The sequence below is a fragment of the Psammomys obesus genome, unplaced genomic scaffold (genome assembly GCF_907164565.1).
Source record: "Psammomys obesus unplaced genomic scaffold, mPsaObe1.curated_primary_1811, whole genome shotgun sequence".
Classification (NCBI taxonomy): Eukaryota; Metazoa; Chordata; class Mammalia; order Rodentia; family Muridae; genus Psammomys; species Psammomys obesus.
Genome location: NW_026585797.1, coordinates 21,632,169 through 21,653,650, shown reverse-complemented (window position 1 = coordinate 21,653,650; position 21,482 = coordinate 21,632,169). Strand labels below are relative to the sequence as shown.

At 39.5% G+C, this 21,482-nt stretch overlaps 2 protein-coding genes across 2 annotated transcripts in view; one reads left to right on the top strand and one right to left on the bottom strand.

Moving 5' to 3' along the window:
- The window catches only part of Arhgap18 (Rho GTPase activating protein 18), a 149,138-nt gene that overhangs the window by 53,537 nt on the left and 74,119 nt on the right, over positions 1-21,482 (bottom strand). Inside the window, exons 2-5 of the mRNA XM_055599429.1 lie at positions 16,973-17,172; positions 10,617-10,852; positions 6,216-6,279; positions 98-276 (exon numbers count right to left, since the gene is read on the bottom strand). Of these exons, the coding sequence (XP_055455404.1) occupies positions 98-276; positions 6,216-6,279; positions 10,617-10,852; positions 16,973-17,172 (679 nt within the window). The remainder of the gene's footprint in view (positions 1-97; positions 277-6,215; positions 6,280-10,616; positions 10,853-16,972; positions 17,173-21,482) is intronic.
- On the top strand, positions 14,229-14,677 carry LOC129670785 (guanine nucleotide-binding protein G(I)/G(S)/G(O) subunit gamma-5-like). Its single transcript, XM_055599431.1, has one exon. It carries the CDS (start codon positions 14,239-14,241, stop codon positions 14,443-14,445), a length of 207 nt encoding a protein of 68 aa, XP_055455406.1. The 5' UTR covers positions 14,229-14,238; the 3' UTR covers positions 14,446-14,677.

Below are 21,482 nucleotides of genomic sequence, written 5' to 3'. Positions count from 1 at the left end.
TGTGCCTTCAACATTTCTGTGGGTTCTAAATTTTAAAAATGCAAAGCTGGTTCAAAAGAAATTCTTCTTGAGGCATTACATTATGGGTATTACATACTGGCAAAGAGGCATCATTGCCTCTGATCTTCTGCGTCCTCTCCTTACTGAGCTCTTTCTGATTGTCAGCTTGCTCGGCAAATGACACCTCCAGGTTGATGGCTGTCTCAGAGGCAGGTGTGTCCTCACGCATTGGTGGGCTCAGCTCCTTGTTATCAACAGGCCCACTAGATGCCTTTTCTAGGAGAGAGAGAGAAAAAGAAAAGACACTCCAACTGCAAGTCTTTCACTTTCAGAAACCTTCTAATATATTTACCACACCTGTGGGAAGAATATTCATTACTCTAGGCAACAACTGAATGTTCTTTTAATAATGTTTACTCAAGGAATTGTACCAGTGGCTTATGGAGTAAAAGTTGGGAGACGCGGTGGCTGGTAAGTGAGGGTTTAACTGTGGATTCTTTGTGGTCACAGTCTTTAGACTGGGTGTGAATTCTACAGCCTACTGGAAGGCATCAAGCTCAATGGTAAAGTTTAGTGGATGCACACACTCTTTTGTTCTGCACTGAGGAACTAAAGCAGCAGAGTGAGAGGAGGGCCTGCCTGTAATCTCGTGCCTTTCCTTTAACTTCCTCAGAGTGGAATGCCTCCAGGGCAGACCTCCTCCACACCCTGGAATGTTCCAGAATGTTACCCATGTACCAGGGTGAAAATTCCACAACAGCAGCTGATGCCAACAACTTGTCACTATGGAAGTCGGATCTGGAGGCACCTGGTACAAGAACCTGGCTTCACACCTGTTTCTATCGAAGAAACTAAAGGTCCCTTCCAGCATGAGTCAAATAAGCTGTGGTGTTTGCGTCAGCATTTCTACGTTTTGTTTGGGCTTTTTTTATTTTGTCTGCTGCTGATCCTCTAGGAAATAATTAATGTTGAACATTTTCTTTGATTAAAAACAAGAGCTACCAGAATAGAAGAAAACACTTCCAAATTTCTTTGGTAAATTTTTGGCTTCCGTAGATCTCACTTTAGAAAGACACTGGCAGGAACACTGGGATTGCTTTTCACTGCTGGCCATTGATCTGTCATAAGATGCTGTGAACTGAAAAAGGGACAGTCTTGGCATGGTGGCCCGTCCCTGTGAATTGGGCACTTAGGTAAGCTAAGAAATCAGGAGTTCAAGGTCATCTTCAACTACACAGTGGCTTCGGGCACAATAGGGGCTTATAACAGTCTGTCTCCAAAAGCAAAAATAAGGCTGGCAAGGTGGCTCAGAGGGTAAAAGGCATTGCCACACAAGCTTCACAGCCGGAGCTGTATTCCTGGGAAGAGAGAACCAACTTGAACCATCACCGTTTAACCTCGACATGTGCACCATAGCAAATGCACACCTGCACACACCCCTTACATATGCACAACAGTAAACATACACAAGAAAGAAATAATTTATAATAGTAAATAAACTTAACGAAATAAATAGACCCAGAGTAAATAAATAAATGGACACCTGCGGCGGTGCATGCTTCCCACCCAAATAGTGGTTTACATCCCTGACTGAGCAAAAGGAAACCTTGTCTCAAACAAACAAAAGTAAAACAAAAATGCTGCTTCCTGTGTTTTTCTACTAATATTGCACGTTGTGAAACAAAGTGACACAAGGGGAAGTTAATTTTAAAGCTCTAATAAGAACATGTCAGAAACCCAGAGGACTACTGCTCTGAAGAGTTGTTTGTTTGTTTTATTTTATTTTTGTCATCGCTTAATAGAAAATAAAAGCCCTTTTGCTTTAATCAGGATAAAATTAAGGATTAAATACGAGCCCAGTCTCATCCGTTCCCACTTGGTGAGCGTGTGGCACCGAGGTATCAAGGGGGGCTCAGCGTGGAATGGTCTTGCCTTTGTTCTCATGCTTCTCTAGCCAAACTGAAACCTACAGAAAGCCTAGACGTGTGAGCCAGCTGCCTCTCAGGCAGCCTCCCAGTTAGGCAAGCCAGCAAACATGTACCTCTGTCAAACCCCCAAGTAAAACACGAATTGAAAAGCTCAGTGATGGTATAATCTGTTCCCATCTATGTTAAATTTGTGTTTTTCAACAGTCTGAGACAGTTTTAAGTAGAATACCTAATAACTTTTATGATTAATTTTTTAAAGTATTATCATAAATGTCAAAACAAAAATTAATTTTATTTTTCCCATTAGTTCATATGGTTATACTTTTTTTTTTTCTGTGAATACATTATTGGTTTCCTAGGAAACCATTCAATAAGAAAAAAAATGATTGGCCATTTTTGTAAATTAGAAGCTACTTTCAGCTGCTGGATGGCAGTGGACGGGAATTTAAAAATGATTCTCTTCAGTGCTCCAATGTCAGTTACAATAATATCCCCCTCATGCATACTCCAATAAATATGCTGAATGGAATCCAAAACTGTGTCATTCAGAACACACTTAAAACAAATTGGTTTCCTCCAGAAAACGTGGCTACAAGAACAAAAAAGTACAAAAGGCACAGACTTCCGTCCAAATGTGACATCAAGTTTAGGCCAGGGGGAGAGAGAGCAACTGCAGGGGGCCATGGCCGCTGCTGGGAGACAGACCATAGGCTGCCTAAGAAAAACGATGGACCTGTCATTTTCGCACAGAGGAGGTAAAGTAAAATATTGAGGCAAATTCTTTACGTGTTAAATCTACAGCTGTAAATAATTTCTTTAATCTATTTCTCTCTTTCGGCATTTGTGTATGTGTGTTGTGTGTTTGTGTGTGCACATGTGTTTATGTATATGGGTGTGTTTCTGTGTGCATGTGTGTGTGCATGCATTTGTGTGTGTGTGTGTGTGTGTGTTTCTGTGTGCATTCATTTGTGCACTTGGACTCATACATATGTATGTGAGGGAAAACAAGCTTGTTCACATGAGTTGTGGGAATCATACCCAAATCTTTATATGCTTACAGGGCAAGCATTTTACTTGCAAGCACTTCAGTGACTGGATCATCTCTCTAGCCCTTCTGATCTTGAAGAAGTCAACAGGTCCAGGCTACATAATTACTTTTAAAAAAAATTGTTCAAAAAAAAATTGTCCAGATACAGAAATATCTTTATTTTTAAAATACTTTCCTGTGTGACCCCAGCACTCAGGGAGGCAAAAGCAGGTAAATCTCCATCAGTTTGAGGCCAGCCTGGTCTACAAAGCAAGTCCAGCACAGAGAAACCCTGTCTCGAAAAATAAAAAACAAAAACAAACAAACAACAATAACTGGGTAGTGGTGGTGCACCACTTAATCCCAGCATTCAGAGAAGCAGAGGCAAGCAGATCTCTGTGAGTTCAGTTCCAACCTGTTCTACAAAGCAAGTCCGGGACAGCCAGCCTACACAGAGAAACTCCGTCCACAAAAACAAAAACAAAACAAAACAAAAAAACAAACAAACAAACAAACAAAAAACTTTTCTTCTCTCATGGAACCCATAACTAAAAATACACATATCCTAAAAAGTTTTAAATTATTAGGATAATAATATTTCCAATAAAATTAGTATAATAATATTTCTAATTCACATTCATAAACTGCACCTTTCATAGAGTTGTATAGTTTCTGAAGAGGGAAGAATCTGGATTTATGTGAAATGTGACAATACTTGCAATATTCAGTCTCTTATTTTTAATCTGACATTTTTAATGTCTATTTTTTTTAAATTCATGTGCCCTGCTGTTTTGTATACTATGTCTGTGTATCACATGCGTGCAGTGCCCAGAAGAGACTGGAAGAGTCTCTGTTAAGAGTCCCTGGTTATAGGTCACAGGTGTTGGGGATGTTAGAGGTTATGTGGTTGTGGCTGCTGTGAATGGAGCCCGAGTGCTCTCAACAGCTGAGCCATCTCTTCAGCTCCAGAATACATAGTTCTAAATGAAATAAGAACTCAAATATGAGGAGAACATTTAGGTTAGACCAGAACCAGCCTCGCTTTACAGAAGCTCCAGATAATGTGTCCATGCATGCCGGTAATGGCTAACCTTATTGTCAACTTAATACACTTGGGGAGAGGAAGCCTGACTTGAGGAATTGCCTCCATCAGACTGGCAGGGGGAAAGTCTGTGGGGGTGTTTCCTTAACTGCTAATTGCTGTACGAGGATTCTGCCTGCTGTTAGCTGTGCAATCTCTCCACACATGTCCCCAAGTTGCATAAGAAAGCCAGCTTTGGCTCAGAGGTTAAGAGCACGGACTGTTCTTCCAGAGGACCCAGGTTCAATTCTAAGCACCCACATGGCGGCTCACAACTATCTGTAACTCTAAGATCTGACACTCTCATACAGAGACACATGCAGGTAAAACACCAATGCACATCAAAGTAAACAACTAAAAAAGAAAAAAGAAGTGTAGCTTCAGACCTGGGGGTAGATCCCAAAGCGCTTTACAATATGGTTGCTGTTTAGAGACCCTGTCTTGGCTTCCAAGGATGATGAACAGGTGAGCCAAACGAACTATTTCTTCCCTCAAACTGCTTTGACTTGTGTTTCATTACAGCAACAAAAACAAACAGAAAGCTGGGACAATTTCTTTCTCTGTTCAAGATGTATTCAAAACACCATTGGTTCACTGCTAAGCACCACCCAGACGGGTGCAGTGGCAGCTACTGGGTGACTACTCTGGCAGGCTTATCCCAGCTGCTAGCCTTCCAGTGGATATAGCTATACATCAGGCCACAAAGTCTGTCAACATTTCCCTTACCCACTGTAGTCTCGGTCTGAAAGTGCTCATAAAACGAACTTGTCTCATAGAACCTTTGTTGATATAGCCTACAGTACAATGTCTGGCAAGAGAAGAAAACATGATAAAGAGACCATTTCCTCAATATCTGTTAAACAACTGGCAGTCACTCTTCCCCAAAGCATATTGACACTGGCACAAAAGATTCATCTCTCTCTCTGAGGACCCAGCTCTCCAGCAGGCTAAGGCTGGCACTGACAGTCTGCTTGCCACTTCAGCGTCTGCTGGCACACAGTCATGGGGAAATATGAAACAGTTCATTCTGACAGAACACATGTGGCTACAGAGGCCCCCACAGAAGAAAAGTGTTTGTGTGTGTGTGTGTGTGTGTGTGTGTGTGTGTTTGTACTCAGACTTATGATGTTCATATATGTATGTATGTGTACTCAAACTTAGTGTTCATATACATGTGTGTATGTTCAGACTTGTGATGTTCACATATGTATCTATGTGTGCTCAGACTCATGATGTTAATATACACGTGTATATTTCCTGCCTGTATCTTTTAGGAAGGGGTACAGGAGAGAAGTACTGAGAAAATTCTGAACAAACAAAGACGATCTATGCTCTCAGTTTTCTAAAACTTCCCCTACAGCATTGTCCTAATGGGAGATTTCCAGGGGAAGGCTGTATGCCTTCTAGTTTCTCTGCCACACCTTGCCTCTGCTACTTCAAAGCCCAAGGAACACTATCATGTACAGATGCCTCAGATTTTAATACCTGGAACCAGAAATGCACAGCTCAGCCATGTCAGTGTTAGTTAAGTAACTAGAGAACTAACTTCTTAAGCTGAACTAAGAACATTTTCCTTCTTGTAAACACTGTATCTGTGAAACTTTTCTTAGCGGTGCTTAACAGAATCTTTGTGTTCATTTTAATTTCTAATTCGTCCGTGAAATAGATGTTAAATGTGAAAAGTACATGAAAGGGAGAATTACAATCAGTTTCAAAAAAAATCTCTAGTTCTTACAGGCTTCTCTAAAATTTCTAAAGATGAAACCATTTAGGAATTTGGAGCTTATGGTTCACAGATGTATGTAACTTCACATCCCGGAGGCGTGGTGTAGGGAACATGACTTCCTGATTCTAACCCTCAGTTCTCCCTTCTATAAAATGGATTGAAAGCAGTACCAACCAGGTAGAATTCTTGAGGGTACTGAATGAACCAAAAAGCTCGGTGTGCCACTTTGGTTATGATAAACATTCATGAAGATGTATATTAAATTTAGATCAGATGAAGATACACATAAAATGATAAAGGGCCAACTCTGTTCAGAATCACTCACTGATCTAGGTTGACCTTCCATTTAGTATTTTAATAGAAGTTGCTTAGTAGAATTGAAGGTAATATGTTAGAGTTACAACTGTTCATTATAGTAATTAAAGGACGATCAAGAGCAGAGGTCTGACATACCGTCTTTTCCTTGGCATTTGTTTTCATTTGTTCCGACTGGCTGCAATTCTGGGCCATCTGGAGACTAAACACAGAAAAGGAGCCACTTAGTCATGTCCAACTCACAACTAGAGAAAACGGTGTTGTACGTAATTCCATTATAACCTTCAGAGAACAAGAAATGTACTCAGACTTATAAAGTCACAGTAAGGAAACAAAATGCCATGGTTATAATCAATAGACAATCATCTAACAAGCAAGGGATTACTCATAACAGTGAGACACACACCACGTACAACTGGGAACAGGAAAGATGTCAAGAGTGTCCCTGTTAACTGAAACACCTATATCTAGATGAAGAAATGTTAGCAATATCCAGCGATAAGTGATGGATATGTATAGTTTACTTAGACCATGACATAGTATTTAGCAGCAAAATAAAACAAAACTAAAAGTTCGAAAACATGCTTCAACATGAATGAACTCTGAAAACATTATGCTACATGAAAGGAACAATCACACAAAGAACCATAAACATTATGGTTCCATTTACATGAAAAGTACAGGACAGGCAAATCACACAGACCCAGAGATCCATGTTTTCCCAAGTATTCAGGACAATAAGCAAAGTAACTGTCTATGGATATGAGCTTTGTGAGGTATGTGATTAAAAAAAAATGTGTTAGAGTCGACTGTGATGATGGCAGAAACCACTGGATTATAAACCTCTCTTGTTATTGGTTTTAAAATATTTACTGTTTTATAAACTCACACATGCATATATTTTGCTCATATTCAATACTCCCCTTTGACCTTCTCTTATCCCCCGCTTACTCTCATGGAACCCTTCCTTGTTCCAAACAAGTGCCTTCCTACTTTCACATCTATTTGGGGGGGAGGGGTAACTTGGAAAGTTTAATTAAGGTCTTCAGCATAAGCATGGGGGGGCATTATTTACGAAAGCAGGGGCAGCTAACCAGGGACTAAACCAGCCAAGAAAAATGACTTGGTTTTTCTGTTCTTATTGTGACCGATACTGCTGTTCAGTCATCCGGCCTGCATCACGAAGGCCATCATTCCCAGATTGAGTTCTATGCTTTATCAGGTGACCATTTGGTTTGCGAACTTTAGCTCAACAATTCTATCATCAAACAAAACTACCAGCTAACACGTTAGAAGCAAAATAAAGACCCCATAAAAAATAAAAAGTGACTAGCCAAGTACGGTAGCGCATGCCTGCATTCCCAGCACTCTGGAGACGGAGGCAGTAGGGTTCTCATGAGTTTGAGACGAGTCTTGGTGATAGAATGGGTTCAAGGCTAGAACGGGCTACAGGGTGAAAGCTTGCTTCTAATCAACAAATAAATAAATAAATGGCAATCTTAACTGTGAGATAGCTGGAAGAGTAATGTGATTGCTACACCAACATGAAGTTCAAACCTAGCATGCATGCAAATGCCTGGGCAGGGCAGTAAGCATCTGGTAGAGACAGGTGGGTTCCTCAGGCTTTCTAGCCAGGCATTCTAGCAACACTGGTTAGCTTGGGGCTTCAGTGAAACGCTCTACCTCCAAAAATAAGGTGGGGAGTGATTAAGGAAGACAAGGTTGACCTCTGGCCTCCCGCACATCTGCACACACCCATACATACTAATGTGCACACACAAAATGAGTTGTTTAAAGAGGAAATGTGAGATGAATTAAAACTAATTGCCAAATTGACAATAAGCAGAGACATGTTGAAAGGATAAATTGAAACTAATTGCCAAACTGGCAATAAGCAGTGGCATGTGGAAAGGAATTCTTTTCTTTCTATAAAGGGATTAGGTGCTATCTTTGGGGGTTGATAAACATGGTGACTCAGGACTGACACCAGAGAGAGCTCTACACGAGTTTGTTGGGGTCAGGAAAGGGAGTCAAGGCCAACCATGCAAAGAGGCTTATTTGAATGAATTATTTTTAGCGATTGCTCTTCTGAATGTAGGATTCCATCTCGACATTCAGAAACTAGTCCCTCTACTTTCCTCACAGCGCAACTCTCGTCAGACTGCTCTCCACAGGGACTCTTCTCCATCACCCACAGTTTTACAGGAAACACTAGGGCTGGTGCCAGTGTGTCATTAACCCATGAGTTAGAAACCTATAGCACTCAAGACAATGACAAGTCACAGAAGCGACACATGACATGGCCAAAAGTGTACCTTAGTTGGTTGCAATACAACCTTCTCCTTCCCTCTGCCTATAAGTCTGCAGGGGGTTGGTCTTCCATGGCCCAGAGAACACAGCCAGGGGTTCTAGTCTCACATATAGATATGTGTTTGGAGTATGTGGTCAGACTGTTTCGTTAGTAATTGAAGATAGGCCTGCAGATGGATACATTTAGGCATTAAATTTCCTGGTGTCAGCAGCACAGGCTTCATGATTAAGTATGGACACTGGAAAAGCTGAAATACATTTACCCCAGAACAGAAGCACCACAAAGATGGATGTTTAAAGGCTGGGAGGAGGAAAGTCATCTTCTAAAGGATGATGGGATTTCAATTAACAGTATCCAGCCAAAGAAGACATTACCTTAACTTACTTGTGTCATTTCACTTTTAATGAGACCAGCAGATACTGAAAGCTACCAATTATCTTAGATTCAAAGCCACATGGGTTGGACTTTTCCAGGAATTTGCTGAAGAAATGTTTCTTCTAACACAAGGTAGCAATATTGTCCTCAATACTAGCAGGAATCCCATACCACATATTTTGCTAAGATTCAGCTCTCAGCCCATTCCTGCTCTTCACTTCCTTTGAGCTTTCCTAGAGGGCAGGGCTGGGGAGGAAGCCATGCTCTTTAATTAGGAAGGAAATGTCATATTGTATATCCTCACTATTCATTTTTCTGTAATTGGAAACCTAGTTCCATCCTTCAACACTGGTAGATGTCCCAAATAGCCACTGGGTAGTAAACAAGCATGGAACTTACACAAGTGCCTGGGGCATTCTAGTGACCCCAGGATTCCTATAAATGGGCTGAAGTTGACCCATAGCTGGCCATGCAAGCCAAGAAACATCCTGCAACAGAAAGGTGGTTTTTTGTTTTTGTTTTTCTTCATCTTTTTCAGAAGAGCAAAATAGTTGCAATAGTGAAAGCTCTCACCATAACAACAAAAGTGCCTTAAATATAAGCCCTCCCATTCCACTTTTTATGAAGAATCATGAATTTTTTTTATTGCCCTTTGCTTATACTATAAGTGGATTCTCAAGTTCAGACTGCTTAATATCAGATCGTGTTTGGAAGTGGAAATACAGCAGAAAAGAGAGAATGAACACACAAAAATTGGGGTTAGAATCTACAGGACATTGAATTAGTTACTTAAAGTCTATGAGCTTCAGCCATGGGATGGAAATTATACCACCTCACTCACAATAGTTGTGGGGATAGAATCAATGAGACCAAGCAGGTAAGAGTAGCTGTGGCAGCAATTGCTACCATTAATCTTGTCACTATAACCATTACTCAAGAATTCTCGTGTTACCTCCCCAGTGTTTTCACTGAATTTTCTAAACCAGAGCTGATGGGGCTGGTAAGCAAATTTTCTGTGTTCTTAAAAAACACCATTTACTTCAGCTGTCTTTTTCTTTTGTTTGTTTTTTGGTCGTGCGTGGCCAGTCTTTCTTGATGAAAGTTAAGTCTGATCATTTCAATAGAGTGCAAGCTCCTTATTTTCTCACAGATAAGCAACAAGTGCTCTGATAATGGGCTAGGCTGCCTACCCCTGCTCAGGGACACACAGGTCTAATATTTGAACTACCTCCCTCCAAACCTCTTCATTTATCACTCCTGTGTTTCCAGCAGAATTTAGCATCTTCCATGAAAACATGGACCATCTGGGTTTGTCTTAACTCAAATCTACATGCCATGTCAGGTGCAGGGGGCAAAACACAAAGACGACATTCCTTCCCTCTCAAGGCCTGAGCTCATGGGTTAGCTGCCATCAGTTGTCACGTTGCACTTCTACCTATCCTTCAGTGAGTCGAAAGCTCAAAGATTTTCTTCCAGCAACAATAGACAAGAAATAACCCCCTGGGGCCTGCTTTTCTATCAGAAACACCTGGCAACCAGGCTGTGTAGAAGGCCTTCTCCACCACTCTGTCATACCCAGCGGTGTGACAGGAACATCTAAATATTTCGAAGACTCCATTCTCCCTAGCACAGAATTATTGCACTGAATTTGGACTTGCTTAGGCATTTGTCTCACTGGGTAACTTCTAGAAGGACAAAACTCAAGAACGTTGGTTCGCTGCCAACATCGTGTTTTGGCACTGGAGCAGAAAGGAGGTGCTGGTTAAGTCTATAATGATTTGAATTAAACCGGATTGGTCCAAAGGAGTCTAAGCTACTTCGTCATTTGCCTTCATATCAGAAAAGAATCTTACTTTTTCTTGCACCTCTCTCTGTTGAGCAAATATGTCTCTGACGTCAGGAATGTGGTGCTGTTTGTTTTTCTTCCTCAGGGTCTGGGAGACCGTTTCGACTCGTTTCTGAACAGCCGCTGCCTGAGTCCGGGTCAGTGTGGATAACAACGCCATGCTTTCCTGCGGGTCCTCGGCAGACTCTCCGAAGAGATGGGACAAACCTGCCTCTTTGAGCCATTCTTCTTCCAGCTCTCCCTCTAAAATAGTTTTTTAAAAAAAAAAAAAAAGAAAAAAAAAGAAAGAAAAGAAAGAGAGAGAGAGAAAGGGTTTTGAAATCACAAAGTATAAAAACTGTTCATATTTTTAGACTATTAGAAATCCTGACTGAAATGCTTCTATTATAACCAAGCCGCAGCACTGAGAGTCATTTTCTGAAACTTGGACAACTGCCATCCACTCTGGCCACAGTGATAGCGAATTTTGGGTCAATTTCATATATACTTAATTAAAAATTTTTAAATTATTTCACATGTAATTAACCTCCACAGCTTCCTGCATACTAACTAGGGAGGACCGCACTGTTCTCTTTCGAGAGCCCAACAAGAAATGAAGGGATAACTTACTCCAGTGGCTATCACAGGAAGTTGGTGCTAAGAGCATACATGCAGACCTAGTTTTCTGGCTTGAATTCAAGGCTATCTTGGAGACCAACACTCATCTCCAAGAGGGTTTGTTTTCTCAGTTCCATGTAGTTAATGAGGCATATGGCAAGGTAGTGAAAAAATATATATATATATCCGGGCTTTGGGAACAATTCAATTTCAAATTAAATTTCCTAATTTTTTCTCAAATGAGTGCATCGGATAATATAGATATTAAAGAATTTTTAAAAGCACATTACTTCCAACAAGAAGAAAGACTGTATAAAAACTAATTAGATAATTAAACCAACTGAGAACACAGAAAGTAGGAAGCCGACTGTAAATTAAATACAGTTGCCTTTCACATCTGTGGTTTCTGCATCTGAAGATTCAACTGACCTGGATTGAATGTGCTGCTAGAAAGCAAATGTGCCTGATCTCAATACAGGTATGAACTGGTTTTCCTCTTTTTTTTTTTTTTCCACCTTTAGACAGGGTCTCATTATGTAGCTCAGGCACACTCTAAATGTTTAATCCTCCCACAACAGAGTTCTTCATGCCCTAACAGACCTGACTACAGACATTTAATTTCTTTTCTTTTTTTATTAATTATACTTTATTCACTTTGTATCACCCACCATAGATCCCTCCCTTCCCCTTCTCCACCCATGCCCCTCCCCAAGTCCACTGATAGGGAGATCTTCCCTTTTTTCCTTCTGATCCTACTCTATTAGGTCTCATCAGGAGTGGCTGCATTGTCTTCCTCTGTGGCCTGGTAAGGCTGCTCCGTACTCATAGGAAGGTGATCAAAGAGCAGGCCAATCAGTTCATGTGGGAGACAGTCCCTGTTCCCATTACTATGGAACCTACTTGGGCACTGAACTGCCATGGGTTTCTTCTGTTCTAGGTTATCTCCATGCATGGTCCTTGGTTGGAATATCAGTCTCAGAAAACAACCCTCTGCTCAGATATTTTGGTTCTGTTGCTATCCTTGTGGAGATCCTGTCCTCTCCAGGTCTTACTATTTTCCACTTCTTTCATAAGATTCCCTGCACTCTGCCCAAAAGTTGGCCATAAGTCTCAGCATCTGCTTTGATACTCTGCAGGGTAGAGCCTTTCAGAAGCCCCCTGTGACAGGCTACTGACTTTGTTCCCTGTTTTCTCCTTCTTCTGATATCCATCCTCTTTGCCTTTCTGAATGGGGATTGAGAATTTTAGCCAGAGTCCTCCTTGATTAGTTTCTTTAGGTGTACAGATTTTAGTAAGTTTATCCTATATGTCTAATATCCACTTACAAGTGAGTATATACCCTGTGTTTCTTTCTGCTTCTGGGATACCTCACTCAGAATGATCTTTTCCAGTTCCCACAATTTACTTCCAAATTTCATTATTTCCTTGTTTTTTATTGCTGAGTAATATTTCATTGTGTAGATGTACCACAATTTCTGTATCCATTCCACAACTAAGGGACATCTGGGTTGTTTCCAACTTCTGGCTATTATAAATAAAACTGTTATAAACATGGTTGAGTAAATGTCCTTATGTTGTTGAACATCTTTTGGATATATGCCTAGGAGTGGTATAGCTGGATCTTGAGGAAGCCCTATTCCTACCTGTCTGAGAAAGCGCCAGAGTGGTTGTACAAGTTTACATTCCCACCAGCAGTGGAGGAGAGGTCCCCTTTCTCCACAACCTCTCCAGCATGTGTTGTCACTTGAGTTTTTGATCTTAGCCATTCTGATGGATGTAAGGTAAAATCTCAGGGTCATTTTGATTTGCAGTTCCCTGAAGACTAATGTCATTGAGCATTTCTTTAAGTGTTTCTCTGCCATTTGATATTCCTCTATTGAGAATTCTCTGTTTAGCTCTGTACCCCATTTTTTTTTATTGGATTACTTGATTTGTTGCTGTTTAACTTCTTGAGTTCTTCATATATTCTGGATATTAGCCCTCTGTCAGAGATAGGGTTGGTAAAGATTCAATGACTGTAGGCAGTTGTTTTGTTCCTACGATAGTGTCCTTTGCTTTACAGAAGCTTTTTAGTTTCATGAGGTCCCATTTATTGATTGTTGCTCTTAGAGCCTGTGCTTTTGGTGTCCTGTTCAGGAAGTTGTCTTTTGTGCCAATGAGTTCAAGGCTCTTCCCCACTTTTTCTTCTAAGCGGTTTAGTGTGTCTGGTTTGATATTGAGGTCTTTGATCCACTTGGACTTTAGTTTTGTGCAGGGTGATAAGTATGGATCTATTTGCATTTTTCTACATGTAGACATCCAGCTAGACCAGCACCATTTGTTGAGGATGCTATCTTTTTTCCATTGTATGGTTTTGGCATCTTTGTCAAAGATGAGGTGTCCATAAGTGTGTGGGTTTATTTCAGGGTCTTCCATTCGATTCCCTTGATCCACTAGTTGGTTTCTATGCCAGTACAATGCAGTTTTTAGTATTGTTGCTCTATAGTGCAGCTTGAGATCAGGGATGGAGATACCTCCAGAAGACTTTTATTATAGAGGATTGTTTTGGCAGTTCTGGGATTCTTGTTATTCCATATGATGAACTTGAGAATTTTTCTTTCAAGGTCTATAAAGAATTGTGTTGGAATTTTGATGGGAATTGCATTGAATCTGTAGACTGCTTTTGGTAAGATGGCCATTTTTAGTATGTGAATCCTGTCAAGCCATGAGTATGGGAGATCTTTCCATTTTCTGATATCTTCTAATTCTTTCTTCAGAGACTGGAATTTTTTTTCATATAAGTGACTTTCTTGGTTAGGGTCACACCAAGGTACTTTATGTCCGTGTGGCTATTGTGAATAATAACAATAATACTAATAATTCCTAAGAAAATGTGAGTATATGCCCACTGTTCTTCATCATCAATGCTAAATTAATTAATTTAAATTTGGAGATTAAACAGCCATAGGTACATTTCTACATTTAAGAGTTAAATGTGGCAACCCGCCACTCCTTGCTCGCACTGATGAGTCGGCATGGCTGTCCCAAGCGCCATGTCGGGTTCTTCAAGTGTTGCCGCCATGAAGAAGGTGGTTCAGCAGCTCCGGCTGGAGCCCGGGCTCAACCGTGTGAAGGTGTCCCAGGCAGCTGCAGACTTGAAACAGTTCTGTCTGCAGAATGCTCAGCATGACCCTCTGCTGACTGGAATGTCTTCAAGTACAAATCCCTTCAGACCCCAGAAAGTCTACTCCTTTCTGTAGTCATACATCTTGAGGTTTCTCAAACCACTTTTCATGAACCAGTGAATATTCAAAACAACTAAATTTGAAGTCTGTACAAAAGCTTCTCTATCACACGTGCCATGATATACTACAATCTTCTACTTGTTGGTCCTTAACATCTACCTCTCTGAATATTCATGGATTTCTGTTTCACAAGGTTGAACTATTTTATATACACTGGCTGTAGCATACAATAAAACAGCATATAAAAAAAAAAGAGTTAAATGTGGTTTTCCCTAGCATATTTTTTTCTACTGAACAATTAGCAAGTTATTTCTATCTTAAAACATGGATTGAAAGATATTTATTGATTATTACAAGCCAAAGAGATTTTGCTTATAATGTATTTAGAAAATGTGAGAAAATAAATGAGAAATCAGATTAGCTGATTATGGTTTTATCAGTCTGAGAAATATTAAATTGAGAAAAAATATCCAAGCCTGGTACAGTTACACATATCTAGGATCACAGCTCTTAGATGTCTGAAGTAGAAGAATTACAAATTCAAAATAAGTAGTGAGATCCTGTCTGACTAGAACACAAAAGGCAGGCCCCAGATTGCTGTTGGTAGATGATTTTTTAAATTTTCATTTTATTTTATTAATTACAGTTTATTCACTTTGTATCCCAACTGTAGCCCAATCCCACCCTACTTCCTTCTTCTTCCCTATGCCCTTCCCCCAGTCCAATGATAGGGGAAGTCCTCCCCTTATACCCACTTATAAATGGATATTAGACATATAATATAGGATAATCATACTAAAATCTGTACATCTAAGGAAGCTAATCAAGAAGGAGGACCCTGGGTAAGATGCTCAATCTTTATTCAGAAAGACAAACTGGATGGATATCAGAAGAGAGAGAAAACAGGGAACCTGACAGAAGCCTATCATAGAGGGCCTCTGAAAGACTCTACCTAGCAGGGTATCAAAACATATTCTGAGACGCATAGCCAAACTTTGGGCAGAGTGCAGGGAATCTTATGAAAGAAGTGGGAGACAGAAAGACCTGGAGGGGACAGGAGCTCCACAAGGAGAGCAACAGATTCAACATTTCTGGATACAGGGGTCTTTTGTTAAAATGATACTCCAAATGAGGACCATGCATGAGGATAACCTAGAACCCCTGCACAGAAGTAGCCCATGGCAGCTCAGTGTCCAAGAGGATTCCCTAGTAATAGGAACAGGGACCATCTCTGACATGAACTTATGGGATGGCTCTTTGATCATCTCCCCCTGAGGGGGGAACAGCCTTACTAGTCCATAGAGGAAGACAAAGAAGCCAGTCCTGATGAGACATGATAAGACTAGATGATTTTTAAAGCAACATTGTAGCAAAGGAGAGAGTCTTATTTGTAGAGGTACCTACTTCAGTCACTGAGTTAAGAGTTGGGGATGTCTATACTATTGGATCACAGAACTGATGATGATTTTATCTTTCTGGCATTTATACATTTCCTGCCACACCAAAATATGCATACACATTTATGGACAGCATAGCCACAGTATTGATGACTAAATCAGGCATCACAAATATGGTGATTTCTTGAATTAAAGAGATTAAAGAAAATAGTACAAAAATTAAGAAATACATTAAAAAGTGAAGTATCGCATGTCTCCTTCAGAATATCAAGTACAGCAGTAAAATGTATATAAAATACTTCTGGGAAGAAATGTAAGAAGAAATCATGCACTAAATATCAGAAAGAAGCAACCAAGGGAACTGAAAATGCTAATGGCATCTTCTAGTGTCCAAATCTGTTCCCTTTCAATGTCAAAGCATACTGTGTTGCTTCAAATCTGTATATTGTGTGGGATGATACCTGATCAGGTCTAACAGAGGTCTAAAAAATCACCCACACAGTTTCCGCCATGTTGAAATGCATTGGCTAGATAAATACCCTCTAGTTCACAAATGTGTGTTATTCCAGCCCAAGGAGTATGGAGTTGGTAGGGAGAATCCTAACACCTCTGGCCTGCGGGTAGCTCGTGCACACTTAATCACACAGAGAGACATGCATGATTAAAAATAATAAAATCTTTAAAGAGAGATGAATACCCTTTACCATATATGGAAAGGTAGAATTAACTTATTTAATTCTTTAAAGCAGGAAGAGCTACAGCATGTAAGTCTGAGTTAGAAGGAAACAGACTACAAACCAACAAATCAAGCTACTTGACTAATCGGAAAAAGAGGGAAACACTGAAGAGCTAGAAGCTTGCCATCACCATCTGCACTTCCTGAAGCCCAACTAGCCATAAGGTTAGTGTGTTATGGCAGTAATTAAAGTCTATGCAGATTATTTTAAACAGTAAGATCATTTTAATTCACTGAATCTCTAATAGAATGGGCTCTAATAGAATCCCTACAAAATAAACTTACATATACCTCATATCTGGACTCTTATATCTGCTACAATCATGGAACCTTCAAGTTCAAAAGTCTGTTCCTTTCCTCTCTGGATATTTCTACAAATATACAAACATTTTATTTACTTAGTCATTACCATCAGGCTCCTTGACAACTACAGCCTCTTGACCTTCTTGGCGATTTTCATTAGAGCTCTTGATATTTTCTAGTTCCGTCCAATAATCCTCCATTGCTGTATTGTCCAAAGAATCCTGAGAACTCGATCGGTCAAATGGAGGTCTCTCTGTAACTCTGGTGGAGCTTTCTTGGTTCATGGTGTACTGGCCATATCTGCGACTAAAAATGCAAAACAAAACATGGTTCATTTCACATGAGAAAGTAGCATGGAGCTGGGAAATCTGGAGACTCCTTAAGTTCACCCTTGCTTTGTTAACTTAGGTGTATTATGGTCAGTAACCCTCCAAGAGAAACAGTGTGGTGATTCATCTACATTTCACGCTCTACAGGAAAGAATGGCAAAGAATAAGGAGCAACTACTAATTTACCATTTCACTGAGACCCATTCAAATCTGAAACTTTGTATTTAGGAAGCAATAAAGTTAGCCTTGATTATTGACCATTCACATGGAAATTAGGAATAAAAATTACATAGTGCATAATTTTTATCAGTTATATTTATATACAAAACTCAATGAACTTAGAGCCAATTGCTATCATCAGTGAATAAGGTGCTATTCCTATTTCTATCTTATTTTTGCTACTGAGCTACACAGAAGCTAACTTATGAAATTTTCTGTTATAGTCTACTGAAGAAAGCACTTCTTAAAAGTTATAAATGTTCTCATGACTTATACATATAAATAATTTCTAACATAGCTAAATACTCATTTCCTGGATATTCTGAATAACTTGAAATTGTCTCAAACATTTTGTGTTACTTTCTGAAGAAAAAAAAATAAGCTGAATGAGATTTGTTTTCATTACATTTATTTATTACAGGCAGGAGACAGCTTGCAAATCGTGAAGGCTGTGTGGAAGTCACAGGACAACTCAGGAGGGCCAGTGGTCTCCTCCTACTGAGCTATGGCCATCACACAAGGCAGCAAGCACCTTTACCTGCTAGTGACTTGAAGTCACTAGTCCTTGAAGGAGAATTATATGATGCCAATAAACTACTTTTCTTTATACTCACATCCCACCTACTTCTGAAATTGGGTTATGAGAATTTACAATAAAAACAGATATAAAGATAGAAATTAAATTTTATTTATTATTTACAGATAGAAAGAAAACAGCAGTTTGACACTTCAAAGAGGAACATTTTCATCTCTGGTGGTTTTGCTTTATATAAAATACTTTTCTTTTTAAAAAGCAGTATATGAGGGCAGGTAATAATCAGTTGAAAGAGTTTTATTATTCTAATTTCAAAGTGCTTTTTTTTTTTTTTTAATCTCCCAAGAAGGTCTGCTAGGAAGCACTACTTGCTACACTGGTTTTATTTCCTATACATATTGACAATAAAGAGAAACATAATAAAATAAAAGTTTGTAGTAACCCATGAGTGATATTCTCACGTTTAAACTGGTCTTTCTGATAATTATTTAAAGAGTGGGATCTTAACACTATATGAGGGAACAGGACCTTAAACGCTGGCAAATCTATTTAATTTAATTACAAATAGTTAAAACAAAAAAAGTCAAAGATCTTGCAAATAAATAGAACAGAGCCAAGATGTACTAGTACGCAAGTTTTATTAGCGAGGGCTGGTTCTCTAGATCTTGAAGACTCTATTAACGCTGCTTGTGAGAATGAAAAGAAGAATCTTTAAAATCTCTCCTTGGAGTAGGATATGGCACCTTACCCTAACAATCTCAACACTCAGTAAACCGAGCCAGCAGTATTGCAAATTTAAGACTCCTGTGGGCTATGGAGTGATACCCCAACCCCATAAATACCCCTTTCTTTAACAGCAACCTTGGAGTGTGATGGGTGGATTTCACAAACAGGGGTTAACAGGAGGAAGTAGAGGAAGGTTGGTGCATCTCCTTCATCTAGTCTCCATTGTCCAGCGTCAGCCTTCTCCATTCTTAAGAGCTACTGCTTCTCTTTCTTCCCCACTCATCCTACTTATGTCATTATGTAACTCCCAAGCCCAGTGACTGACATCATTTATCCCTGAAATGTCAGGATTGTCACTGTAGGATCTTCTACCTTGATTTGTAAATTGTTTATAAAATGGTACCTGTCTCATAAATGTTTACATTTCCAGGATCAGGAGGTCCGTTAACCTGTGTGTGGTCCACCTCCTTTGTCAGGATACCTGTCAGGATAACTAAAGTCGATTCATAGATATTCCCCTGTTCATTTTTGCTGTTGTTTATTCCATGTTAACTATACAGGCATCAAAACTTTGCTTTTGTTTTCTCTCTAGCTAGAGTATAAAGTTGGCTACTATATTTTTTGTTTTGTTTTGTGCCTCTAGCTCTTATTGTGCCCCTGTTGGAGACCAAAATGTGTCCTGTGAACTCTGAGAAATATAATAACTAATGCCAAATTATTTGGTTTATCTGCTCATAGAAAAGAGGTGCAGCCTTTTACTCTTGAAGGAATGTGTTTATTCTGGCAAGAAATTTCTGGTAAATTCCCATTAAGATAGCATGTGCAGAAAAATTTGAAGGTATTGAGTTATAGCACTGTTATATAAATGTATCAGTCTTATAGCTCAGTGCTGATGAAATGACTCAATATTGTGACTTGGGTAAGAGGTGGGTACTGAACTGATTTTTGATAATCTAAAAGTTACTTTTTTTTCACTTTCTTTTTCCTTTTGCAAAACTGGTAAATACTGGTGGACCATATTTTCCATTGTAAATATTAGAGTGAGGAATGGGAGACAGCAAATGTTTATTAATAGCCTCCTCTTTGCTGGATTCTGTCAGCCTATCGTTTTTTTTTTCTTTTAATGCAAACATTTATTTCAGGTGTGGTCAGCTAAGATACTTAACATTTATTCTTCAGATGGCCAAGATCTAAAATTCTGGAGTCTTCCTGAAAGTATCCCGGTAAGTGGCCAGTTACTCCTTTTTTCTCTTTTTGTGCTTCAAGGACTAATGTCTTTTCTATTAATGCTCATCCTGAAAATTGAGTTCAAAACCATAAAGCACCATCTGCAATACGTAATGAGGTAGATCGGAAAGAGATTTCGTGTCCACACGATCTCAGCAAGTATGTGGTGCTGAAACCAAAGAAGCAGAGAGTACGCCACTGGCAGCTCATGGTTCAAGCAGACCTACGCCAACTACAATGACCAAACCAAAGATGGTTCTTTCAGAGAAGTTGCTGGTCTTTCTGGATAGACAGTTGCTTCCAGGCTTGCTGTGCACATCATGCTCTTCCTAATACTTGCATTATCACTTTGCCTTTTCTTCATGGCCTCCAAAAACACCAAAAACAAAGAAATACTGACTTCGTAGACTCTTCTGGGCTTTCCTGTAATGTTCCTTTTCACCTTGCCAGCATGTCTTCTAAACTTATAAAGATAACTGGACCTTTATTTAATGTATTTTCCCCAGGTATAACTTATTTTATTTTGCTGAAATAATTTCTCCAGCTGACCAGAAAATTTAAAAGGTATCTGTACTCTTCAAGGTGTTAGGAATGTTTATTCTTCCTTTTGCTTGTGTTTTTCTTTTTGAGACACAGTCTTGCTAGATAACCTTGACTGGCCTTACACTTAGTTTGAAGACCAGACTGTCCTTGAACTTGCATCAAACCTATGGCCTGCCAAGTACTTAGATTCTAGTCATGTGTCACCACACCATTGGTACCATTTATGATACCATGGTTGACTGATCAGTGACTCTTCCCAGGGTCAATGTGGTCAGCAAAGCACCAAATGAACCTATCTCTACCTAACTCCATGATCTTTGGTAAATCACTAACCTGTACTCCTCAATTTTCCTACCTATAAAATAGAGTACTAACAATACCGCTAGAGACTCAGAAGTAGCTCCATGGTAAATATGTTAGCTAGGAGACCCTGTATTTAACCCTCACCACCCGAAACAAACAAAAGCATCAAGAAAACAAAAACTCCGACAGTCTGAATTCCTTTGAGACTAGCTCCTGCTTAGCAATGAGAAGGTCACAGCCATGAGTGTTCTTCCCAACCACTGTACCAGTAACTACACATGACTCCCTCCCTTCTGTTGTAATAAGGCTACTTGTGCTCTCTTCTAAGGCTCAGAGGAATCTCTTAACTTCTAGTGCAACTCTCAAACAAGAATACCAGAGCTCCTTTACAGTTACAAAATCTTTAAGAATACCCAGAAAGCTTTCCCTTGAGTGTGTATTATCTATTGTTATTATAATATTAGATGTTGTAAGTGAAAAAAATAAGGATAATTCATTTCCTAAGAAGAAGAAGAACAAAAAAAAAAAAAAAAACACACACACAGGAAAAACAAGAACAAAAAGAACAAATAGGAAAAAGTTGAGGAGAAGAAAGAGAAAATGAAGGAGAAGGAGGAAAAGAAAAAGGAGGAGGAGAGAAGGGAGAGAAGAAGAAAGAGAAGAAAGAAGAAGAAGAAGAAGAAGAAGAAGAAGAAGAAGAAGAAGAAGAAGAAGAAGAAGAAGAAGAAGAAGAA

Excerpts from the sequence above, each read along its gene's own strand:
- LOC129670785 (XM_055599431.1), top strand. The coding sequence starts at position 14,239 with ATGTCGGGTTCTTCAAGTGTTGCCGCCATGAAGAAGGTGGTTCAGCAG.